Consider the following 12,012-nt stretch of genomic DNA (forward strand, 5'->3'; position numbering starts at 1 on the left):
ACAGGTAGGGAACCATATATTTCAGACAGCTGAAATATTTGGTTCCCCCCAGGTAACTTTGGCAAATAAAGAGCAAATGTTCCCAAATCTACAGGATTTGTTGTCCATTGTGAGAGGAATAAACATAGTTAAATTCTTGCTGGTAAATTAATTAGTTCCCATGTTATGGAGGGTAAACAGATTATTTTATTATTATTTCAAACCAATGAAATATTTGATAGCTTTGGTAAATAAAGACCAAAGGTTTTCAAATTTTCTAAGATGATGGTGTGACTGAGCGGTGATTGGTTAATCCAGGTCCCATGGTTTTTCCCACGTTCTCATGCATCACAGATTACTATAGAAATGATTTCAGGTATTTAACATAAATGCTAGAACTTATTATTTTTGACCCAGAAACAAATTAACTATCATAAATTGTGGATCAATAAAGTGTATTCTGATTCTGACACATGGTCTGTAATCTCTGAGCATCTTCAGCAGCTTTGTGCAGCTCAGTGTCCTGAATTATTGACCTGCTTCTCCAGCAGCAGCATCACATTTTTGTTTCTGAGAAACAGAAATGTGTCTCTGCTTTTTCATGTGAAACCTCATTCCAGTCCCGCTCTTTGTGCCCATGAGCCGGGAGATTACCGCGCTGTCAGATTACGGCTCTCCGGACGGCCGCGTGTATTTTGGGGATGGGATTTAAAGGTCAGAGGTCGGTCCCGTGCGCAGCAGTTTGCTTGTGTTATTTTTAACCCCGGTGATGCACAGCAGCAGCCCATTTCTAATTCATGACCACGGGGCGTCGCTGAGCTGATACTGGGATCATGGAGGCTCATTTACATCCTGAATCTGCTTATTTGTGATGCAGAACTGTTCAGGCCTCATGCTACGGCTACTTAATGCACTCGTTTGATTTGGAAGATCTGATTTCATGTTTTTAGTTTATATTCTTTGGAGTCTATAGGTGCCATCAGATCCATCAAAGTCCTGACTTTCTGACAGAAACAAAAAGAGAGAATGACAATCTGGAATTGTCAAACAAAAGAAGAAAAGAGCAGTGTTTTTTTTGCTAAATATTCAAACTGAATGGACCTTTTTTGAACGTTTCAGCACAGTTCTGATACTCCAGCTGCTTTTCATAAATAAATGCAAAGCTTTTCTGTCTTGTAAACTGAAATCGTTGAAACGGCTTCGCTTTTATCCAGTTACACTTCATCCTGAAAACGATGTTCTGCTGCTCAAGCCTGCATTAAATATTCAGCACCGTATATGCAACGAGTCGCAAAGTCAAGTATTAACACTGCATTAAATTCTGATAGTGATCATGTTTAACATCTAATGCGGGGCGGGGGGCAAACTTTTTGTCACATGGGGCAAAAAAAACTAAAACAAATAAAGTAGCCAGATATCTCTTTTTTTAATCTTAGACTCAACAACTAGGATTTTGCACATTTTCTGTCTTATAACAAAGGAATTTAGTTAAGTTACAAAACAGGATTTTTTATTGCAAGCTTGTGAGGTTTCGCTGAGTCAAATAAATAAAATAAAAGCTGATTTGGGTGCAGCAAAGTCTCTGGATAGATGTGATTCTGCTCTGGTTTTCTAGTGCAAGAAAGCCATATCAGAAATAATTTTACCCAGATTTAAAATAAAAAGTTTAACAAACAAATTAGTATTATTCTTGATTTGCAGTCTAACGGCCACAAATGGTCCCCGAGCCACGCGTTGGACACCCCTGACCTAATGCCCGTCTGTCCTCCGTGTTGCAGGTTATCTATGCACTGAACACGAAAAACGATGAACACGAGGCGGCCATCGCCACGCTGAAGGAGGCGCATGAAGAGGAGGTGCAGCAGATTCTGTCTGAGACCAGAGAGAAGATCCTGCAGGTGAGTCTTCACTCACACACTGCAAAACTAAAATTCACAAGTCATTTTAGTGCCAATATCTTATCACACTTAAAATAAGGCAATACTGACTTAGAAATTATTTTCCAACAAAATATATTAGCTTGTTTTCAGTGAATAATTCCTTATTATTAATGGAAAAAGTCATAGTTCCACTGGCAGATTATTTTAATTATATCAATACAGTTTCCCATTTCCAAATTTGCAGATGAACTTGCAATTTTATTTATCAATATTGAGAAATTATTCACTTAAAACAAGCTCTTATGTCTAGCTGAAAAATAAATTGTACGTTAGTTTTGTCTCATTTCAGATGAACTAGAAACTAGACCAGATTTAGTGTTTTTACAGTGTTTTCATTGTCAATGTTTAGTGAACATTTGAATTACAGCTCGACTCCTTTATCAGAGGGTTTGTTATAAGAACTCCTGCAAAATTAATTTAAAAGATTTAGACACGGTGTGTTGGTCTCATATGTAATTACATGAATGTTATACTAATTTTTGGGCAAACATTATGTACAAATGTTTGAATTTATGGTTATAAAGTCATATAAGTGCCATCAGGTATCAAATGTTGGTAATTATCTTCTTCTTCTTGGTCAGAAAATGCTTTATTGTTTCATTTTCTCCATAAAAACATGACTTTAGGAGTGACACTTTGTACCTTTTTGCACCTGCCAGGTCTTCTTTTCCTTCTTTTTAACTCCAGATCAAACACATGATTTCATCACCTCAAAGCGCCGTTACAGAGACTCACCACTGTAAAGTATTATCAGATTAGCCAGGATCTCACAGCCAGCTCTCAGAATGAAACCATCAATATTTTATCAGCAGAATATTCATCTTTCAGGGGTTTTTGTCTGTGAAAAAGATCTTATATTTGGGAGAAATGTGTTTTTCACTGATCACAGTGAAAAACACTGTGATCAAAACCTTAGACATGGCTCAGTTCAAAAAATATAAAACAAAATAACTAATAAAATTTCTTAATTACCACTGATATGTTAAAAAAAAATGAATGAGAAAAATCTAATAGGCACCAACTTACTGAGCGTTTCATTTTTGCTGCAGTACAAGAGTAAAATCAGCGATGAGATGGACCTGAAGAAGAGGATCCAGTCTCTGGAGGAGTCCATGGAGCTGCATGAGAGGATGAAGAGGCAGGCGCTGGCCGAGTTCGAGAGCTACCGTCAGCGGGTGGAGGACATGCAGCTCTGCACCGAGGCCCAGGTACACACAGCCTCCCTCCCTCCGCCTGTCAGGAAGCAGCTGTGTCCGCCCGGCACAGCTGCAGGTAATCAGCGTCACGCAGCGAGTTGTTGTTGCTGTCGACAGCTGGGATCCACGCAGACATGTTCTGTTGATACAAATCATGGTTTGATACTGGGCATCATTTTACTTTGACTGACCAGTGATAGCTAAGCTGACATTAATAGAGGTACAACCTTTTATTGATCTAATATCTTGAAAATTAAGATTCTTAATTAAAAGAGCAGTTGGATTTTGGTCAAGTCTCTTTATAACCATATATGATTTTTCACGAGTTCTCACATTTTGTCACTTAACAACAAACTTTAATGTATTTCATTGGGATTTCATGTGACAGATGAACACAGAGTGGACCAGGACTGTGAAGTGGAGCAGAATAAACTGGTTTAGATAAACACATATTCATCTGTGCTGAACGAAATTCACGCTAAAACAGCATTTTTTCTAAAACAGAACCTATTAATGCAGGTTATCAACATGTTTGGCAAAGCACAATTTATGCTAAAACAACAATGTTTTTATCATTCTATTAAAAATATTAGAATGTTAAAACAAAGTTTAGGCTAAACCTGAATTTCTGCTGAAATGAAACTTATGCAAAACTTGCTAGCATAGCTTCCACTTGAGCAAAACAACCAACATTTGTTGTGGCTTTTTTTGCTGCTTGGTGCCGTTAGCTTTTTTTTTGGTTTGTTTTTTGATCCTTCTGGGTCACCGTAGAATGAAGCTCCTTGATTTGCTAGATAGTGCCTGCACTTCTTTCATGCCTGACAAATATCATCATATTTAATTAGAGCAAGTTAATAATGGTGTTATCTGCGTCTTTAGTCAAATAAAATGAAGAAAATGAATATAAATATAACTATAAAAGCTACTTTCGATCAGTGAGTTTAGATATTTGTGTTACTTGGATGTTAAAAAGTTGAAGGAGTTTAATGTTTAGACAAGTTTAGATTGTTTTTAGCTCATTTAGAGGCGAAAGGTTTGGCAGGCAGATCAGAATCCCCCAATCCGGCACATCACCGCCTGGCTCCCCGGCTCGCTTTGAAACCCAGAAATCAATCCCCCATTCCTTTGACTCAGCCTTTCATTTTGTGTCTCTTTTGGCAGCACACGCAGCGCGTGGTGTCCATGTCGAGGGAGGTGGAGGAGATGAGACGGTCCTTTGAGGAGAAGCTGCGGACGTTCAGCCAGGCCCAGGCTCAGTTTGAGCAGGAGAAGAAAGCGGCTCTGGAGGAGCTCAGGGCTCAGCACAGGCAGGAGATCCAGGATCTCCTCCGCAGCCACCAGAGCCAGAATGCAAACTACAGCAAAGACCAGGAGAAACTGGGGCAGCTCCACAAAGCCGAGGTAATGCACCATTAACTTCTGAAAAACCAGAACAGCTCAACCTGTTGCTCTGTAGTTTCCCTATTAAACTGATAGTTTGTGATGCGGAAAAACTCATTCGCTGCTAAATCTTACCAAGTAGTTTTGGTCCAGTTTGTAATGCAAATATTGTAGTTCAACAAAATTAATTTACAAGCAACATTTCAGCAAGAAATTCTTTTTTAACTCCATAATTTCTTAACAATGATAAAAAATAAAGTACTAGTTCCAGTAGCAGATTATTTCACTCATAACCTTGGAAAAATGTCTTGCTATTCATAAAATAATTTGCCGATGGATTAAGTATTTTCTTTATTAACTTAAATTTCCACTAGACACCAGATCAAAAATACCGGGTAAGATTTTGTGTTTTTGCAGTGTAATTACTTCAAAAATTGTATATAAACACAAAAACTTGCCAAGTATTTTTAGTTCAGTTTCAAGTGCAAATTTCTTAGTTCTGTCTTATTTCAAGGGCACTAAATCCCAAGTAACTCTTCAGCCAGAAATAAGGGCTTGTTCCATTGGAAATGGTGACATTTCCCAAATAAAATCCACTGTTCCGGCTTTAAGTTTACAGTTTAAATGGCAGATATGGTTAATGAGTCTCGTTATGCTGCAGGTGGAGTCTCTGTCGGAGCGGGTGGAGGAGCTCAAACAGGACAAGAAGAGGCTGGTGGACGAATATGAAGCCAAACTCAGCAAGGTACCGCCCAGCAGTGGGAAGCATTGCATCCATATATCACTAATAACAGTGATATATGGGGTTACATCTCAACACGGAGCTAAATTTAGTGATTCCAAATGAATTTGACTGGAGATGCCTCGTACCAGTAGATAGATCCAACAACTTTCACTGAGTGTATTTTCATTTAGGTTAATTGATAGAACATTTGTAAAGTGAGTTCAGCTTATTATGCTCATTTAGTGGCTTTTATGCTTTATTGACCAAAGTAAATACGAGTTTAAAGGCCTGTTCTAAACTTGGTTCATAAAATCAGATGAATAATAGACTTATGGTAAGAATGATCCACTTGTGAGTTTTTATTGCTTTATCTGATAAGCAATGATAGAAAACGAGGCTTTTTAACAAGAGTACTTTACTACACAAGCACTTGATGCTTTACTAATGTAACTGGTAGTCACACCAGATTAAACGCTTTGTAAAAACTTGTTTAACACGAGATGTAAATGGTCCTAGTCAAAGATACAGAGGCTCTTTCCTTTATTACTGGCAGCCAGATAAAGTGACTCACTAGAGAATTTGTTTTTAAGAGGCTCAACAATAGAATTAAGTAATTAATTTCTTAACATTGACGAAAAGGTACTAATTATAATAACAGATTATTATAACGAGTCAATTTTAAATTTTCTTATATTTTAAGTGAAAAAATGTGCCAATGGAATAAATATTCTCTCATCAATATTAAGGAATGATTAACTTAAAACAAGCTCATATATCTTGCTGAGTTAGTTTTGTCTTACTTTAAATGTACTAAGATATTTTTACTAGAAACTAAACCAGAAATACTTAGTATTTTTACCGTGTTTGCGGGTCTTTTTTACGTCTAGCTCTGTTTTCTGTTTTGTTCTCCAGGCTCAAGCGTTTTACGAACGCGAGCTGGAAGCCATGAAGCGAACCCAGCAGCTGACGGCCGACAACCTGCTGGCGTGGAAGCGGACCGAGGCCGAGCTGCGGCGGGAGTTCCAGACTCAGGAGGCGGCGCTCCAGAAAACGCTGGGGAAGCTCCGGGCCGAGCTGGCCCGCGTGACGGACGAGACTCGGGAAAACCGCGAGAAGTCGCACAAGCTGCAGGCAGCGCTCAGCACAGCAGAGAGCTCCATCAAGGTCAGTGGGACGGACACAAAACGAAGGCAGTTTCTATGGTTTCACTTCCTCTGGCCATTTACGGATGTTGTGGTAGCGCCAAGATATAATTTGGTTTGACTTAAAGAAAGTTTCAGCTCAGACAGGAAGTCTGAAAGAGGAGGAAAGTTTTAGTTTTTCCTCCAAATATGAAAAATACAAAGCGAAAGAGATGGGAGAAATATTTGTTTACAATCCATCCATTCAACTGTCCATCTGTCTGTCCGTCTGTCCCTCAATCCATCCATCCGTCCATCATCCAACACAAATTCATATTTATTAAAATTTGTAGCTATTATTTTACTCTTAACTAACTTCTACAATAAAAGTAAGATGATCTATAAAATGCAGATCTATATGTGATCAAATTTGATAAGTTGCTCCTCAACTAAAATAAAATCAAACTTCTGCAGACTGCAGACTACACCTCAAACTTCTAACAGGTGCAACGGGACTCTAATTTATCCGACACTTCCTAATCGTCCCCACTGGAGCGTTTAACTTTCTGTCAGGTTGGATTCAAGGTGGTCTTTAGTTTTACTTCCACAGGTTAATGCTTCTGGCCCAAACAACGCAGCAGCCAGCACAGAAAGGTACTAACTTGAAACTTTTAACAACTGAAGCCAGCTGTTGTCCTCCATGTTGGAGCCTAAAGGAGAACCAAAAAAAAGGAACGCCAAGCTGGTGCTTCCACTAGCAGCTCAGTGGAAACTACTTATAAACTAGACTAAAATATCACATTACATTATCATGGTAATTACATGGTAATTTTCTTGTTTGAGTTAAAGTTATTGGTGGAAAGAAAAGAGAGAACATGCAGACAGGAAATGGAACTGCTGTGTAAATAGTCTTCACCCCCTTCAAAATAAGAGCAGAAATGTAAAAGTTGAGAATTTGACATCAACAGTCAATAAACAAAACTTCAACGCAGGTGTCGAACTTTATTTATTTATTATAGTCCTTAATTCTACAACATGAACATGAATTAGTTCTAAAGTAATTTACTAAAGCACTACTTAGTAAATCACTATTAGGTTGCTTTACTAACTTATGTGCTTTTCTAGGTTCTGAGGGCTTAGTGCTAATTTAATATTTATTGAATTAATTAGCATTAAATTAGCGCTAATTACTAAAGCATTGTTTTTGTAATTACTAACTTAGTGTTTTACTAATTTACTAAACTAGACTAATTTGGCAAATGTGTCAAATTCTAAAATAAATTAGTGCTTTAGAATTTAGAGAAAGCTATGTTTTTTTAAACATTTTCAAAGTTAGCATAAGCGCTAATCAAAAAAGTGCTTTGCTACTAGCACGTTTGCAGATTAGCAATAAGTGAGCCCAGCACTTAATAACAGCAAATAACAATTTAAACCATATTGTCTGTTTTATAAAATTTAATAAAATACAGAATCAAAGGTTAGAAAGCTAATACAGTCAGTATTTACTCTCCAGCTCTTTTGTTCAAAGAAGCAACTTCAACTTTTCAATATGTTTCCATTCTGATGCCTTCAAGGTAAATTTGGATAAATTTGACTGTCTTCAGCACAATCAGATTAAATCGTGTAAGAACAAGCTGCATGTTTGTTAGGTGAGGATTTGTTCCTACTTTCAGAGTTTTGATGTCTTCAAGGTCTTTTGAGGGGATCCCCCACTGAAAATAAAGCTGACAAGTGCTTCAGGGGAATCGGTGAAGTGGGTCTGATGTGTTTGAAGTCTGATTACACAGAAGACAGTAAGAGGTCCTCCCTTTGCAGAGTTACCAAGAATAAGATCAAGGTCAGCAGAAACTGCTGTGTGCCTGGGGTTATTAGTTTCATTTAATTATCAGCACAATTAACTGTAACCCAGATAAAGAAGAGTCAACAAAGCAGACAGCCTGAAACAGACTGTACTTGATAGAAACAGATCTGATTGTTTCTTACATTGAATGTTTGGTGGGTTAATATCTGAATAATCTCTAAATAAGACTGTCTGTGACCGAGTCTCTTAATCCTTCAGCTACAGCAAAAACCTTTGGTTTTAATTTGGCTGAGGTGGAGGAGCATTTTATTTCTTCATTTAGATTCATGGTTCCTTAACTTCTCCATGTTAGCGCGTCACAATCACAAACTTCAGCCTATTTGGCCAGTTTCTTTTTTTAGCAATAAATTAAACGGCGTCACATGAGATTCACTGATTCAGTGACATCGAACCACAAAAAAACTAAATCTCAACGTACATTCACATTTTTATCAGTAAAAATAATTAAAAGAATCTCATTTTCTCTCCACTTCACTTTGTGTTGGTCTGTCTGCTGCATCAATATTTTGAAGGCCAGTGTCGATACAAGCATAAATGTAGAAAAAACTCATCAGGCATCAATTTAACTCCAACTTTAAACAACTTTTTCCTGTATTCAGCTTACTGCTCCAATGTTCTCTGTCACCTCCTCATGCTCATGATGAAGTGGGCAAATCTTCAGAGAAATGCAAGCAAATGATCGCTCGGAGTAACTCAGACAGACGTAATTAATGGCTGACTGTTCACAAGCTACTGCGGGAACGTGCTTGCCAAAATTACAACTTTTCCCCAGAGTGAAATACACCAGTGACTCTGTGCTAAATTGCTGCTGTCACTGTCTTCGGACTAAATATTTTGCTCTCGAGAAAAGCTGGTCCAAGTTGGCTGACAGAGGCTTATCCCTGCAAGACAAAAGCAATTAATCATGAGTTTTTGAATTTAAATGGAAATGTAAAAATCAGAGGTTCTTTAGGGATTTTGGGGTGAGGTTGTACTTAACTCCATCTATTTGGATTAAACAGTAAAGACTAAAGAACACCTGAAGTTTGACTTCAGGCAGTTTTCTCACAGACGTTTCATCCATATATTTCCATTCAGGGATTTTACTTCTGAGACCTGAAACTTCAGTATTTGTGCATATTTAAAGTCAGTTTTATTAGTTTTATTAGGGCTGCAGCTAATTGTTGTTTTATAATCGATTTTTCTGACGATTACTCGATTAATTCGATATTTCAAAAATCTGATCACTTATTAAACATCTTTTGCTTTAAAATTATTACTTGGTTAGTCTAAACCAATTGATGATGAATCACATGTTGATGTTGGATGTAATTCCTTCAGCTGCTGATGCATCGTTTGCTACGTCGATCAAACATTCACTAAAGTAATTCTGTTCTTGCTTTTTTGGCAATAAAATGCTTATTTACTTCAATGGACTTAAGAAGTTAATTTTTTTTTTTTTCATTTAACTGAAATGCATTTTTCCAGATATGCATTTCTAATACTGCATTTAATAAGGTTAAATTGTTAAATAAAAAATCAGCAAAGTGTGTCATTTTATAACAATTAATCAATAAATCAATAGAATAATCAATTACTAATTAACTGAGAACACATCCCAATTGAAGTACACTGCAAAAACACTTGCAATGACTCATTTTGTCTCAAAACTAACATACAAGTAACTTTTCAGCTTGTTTTAAGTCAAAAATTTACTAATATTTACATAAAAACATCACTGGCAGATTATTTCACTTATTACATTTTTACCATGGTTCATTATTAACAAAGAAAAACAAACATAAACATAACAAATAGACAGCAGGAGCTACATTTAAGGGTGTTTTCATTGATAAATCCTGATTGTTTCTTTCTCTCCATCAGTTTGTTTCCGTGAGCCACTTCACCTAAAACTCATATTTATCCTGTCTCATCCTCTTGGTCTGCTTGCTTTCCACGAAACAGAGCAGAGTTTTAGTAAACAGAGGAGCTATTTTTGTGAGCCCTTTAAAGATTTGCTGGCTCAGTAGGTTCAAATGAGCATGGAGAAAAGAGAAAAGAGACGGAGTGCGGGTTTTCGGCCTTTTTGTATCCAAGAGGATCGATGTGGCATTAAACAACTTTATGTTTCTCTTTGAGCACAAAGGTTGTGAAAGGACAAAGAAATTTACTGGAGGACTAAGACAAGAATGGTGTTTAATTAAACTAACTGCAGACGTCAGCGTTTTAACTAAACAAATAACTAAAGAATACCCTGGAGCGTTGCAGAAGTATCAAAAGGCTTGTTGCTGTTTAAGATGAAGCAACCAGGCCTGAAACAACAATATGCAATAAAGTCCAGATACATCTGAGTTCATGCATTAATGCATAAAACAAGTCACTTTATCCAGTTTAGAAACATGCATTCAAACTAATTTTTAATTAATTTAACTCACTTTGGGCTCAGAGTTTTAGACATAGTCTAAAACAAAGAGATCATATTTTACAAATAATACTTTTTAGTGTATAAAATTTCAATTTAAATAGTAACAACTTTTACCCGTTGCTTTGAACTGGTTTATTAAACCAAATATGGCAAACATTTTCAGAGAAAGTGACCCACATGCTTCTGTTGTTGCTGAAAATAGTAAGATTTTATTTTAAAAAAAGTTTATGTGCTATTAAAAGTTTACATATTTAGTTTGTTGCTAAGCCCAACTGGATGATTTTGGCTGATGATCAATAGCGTTTGAACTCCACTACTTTGATCCAAGTGTTGATCTTTTAAACAAGGCCTGTTGGAAATCGGACAGATGTGGATCAATACAGAAGAATAAAAACGCCGCGGGTTTATTTTCTAAACACAGAGTCTTGGTTCTGCTTAACAGAAGTAGTGACTTTATTATTCAGAGACAACATTTACACCGTGACAAGTGGACAAACTTTCATAAAGTCAGAAATCTGGTAAAAAATGATGTCCAATTTATCAAAACCTTTGAAGAAAAGCTCTTTATATTTAAATGCTTATTACTGCCCATTTTAAGAGTAAAACCATCAAGTATACCTTAAAATTCATTAATGCAAACAGGAGAAAACCATCTTAGCATTATAGCAGAAGCTAACATTCACTGTATTCCCAATCTTTGAGCATCAGCCAATCAGCATCAAGGGGGAACAAATGGTGCTCCTGGATTGGTCCGAAGCTGCATTTCCTTTCAAATATTTTAGACAATCTGAACGAAAAGCCAGAACAATTTAAAGTTGCATTGTCCAGCTGGGGCTCCGGTGTAAGAAACAATAATTTTCCTACTAAGAGTTTTCAGTCTGGAGCTTTGTAACAGATAATGGTTGGCTGTTTCAAACCATATGTCTGGTATCAATCCATAAATTTGTAGATTTATACTACAAATCTTACAGATGGAGACTAAAGCAATCAATAGTTGATCAAACCTCAAGTTAGAACTTCATGCTCACATAAATTCAACCGACTCCATTTCTGTCTGAATGTTTCACCCAGTAAAATTCACCCCAGAAATGTGAAAATAAACATTTAAAAAGAGATTTTTTTATTTCCTTGTTAGGCATTGTGGCTTGCATGTGAAACCTTACAGGGAGAAGCTGCAGCTCCTCTTGTCATCGGAGGACAGCTTGCTCACACTCCTGCACCCATAAAGTCTAATTGGTGTGACTCCTCAGTGGGTCTCGTCATTCTGGGGCTTCTTTGTCTTAACCGCGGCTGTGGTAATTAGATTTTAGGCAGGCTGTTTGACGCGACTCCTGAAAGATGTGAAATTACCTCTCATGAGTTTCTGAGTCGCATAACTTCTGCGCTTCATGTGTGTCGATTTGTATC

The 12,012-nt window shown here is 37.1% G+C and overlaps 1 protein-coding gene across 4 annotated transcripts in view; it reads left to right on the plus strand.

Moving 5' to 3' along the window:
* Window positions 1–12,012, plus strand: part of LOC129375430 (protein FAM184A-like) — a 171,616-nt gene that overhangs the window by 48,211 nt on the left and 111,393 nt on the right. For all 4 annotated transcript variants that reach the window (XM_055054505.1, XM_055054504.1, XM_055054506.1 and 1 more), the window contains exons 2-6: window positions 1,758–1,877; window positions 2,969–3,127; window positions 4,277–4,516; window positions 5,157–5,240; window positions 6,132–6,383. In XM_055054505.1, the coding sequence (XP_054910480.1) occupies window positions 1,758–1,877; window positions 2,969–3,127; window positions 4,277–4,516; window positions 5,157–5,240; window positions 6,132–6,383 (855 nt within the window). The remainder of the gene's footprint in view (window positions 1–1,757; window positions 1,878–2,968; window positions 3,128–4,276; window positions 4,517–5,156; window positions 5,241–6,131; window positions 6,384–12,012) is intronic.

This window comes from Poeciliopsis prolifica, unplaced genomic scaffold (genome assembly GCF_027474105.1).
Source record: "Poeciliopsis prolifica strain line A6 unplaced genomic scaffold, Auburn_PproV2 SCAFFOLD039, whole genome shotgun sequence".
Classification (NCBI taxonomy): Eukaryota; Metazoa; Chordata; class Actinopteri; order Cyprinodontiformes; family Poeciliidae; genus Poeciliopsis; species Poeciliopsis prolifica.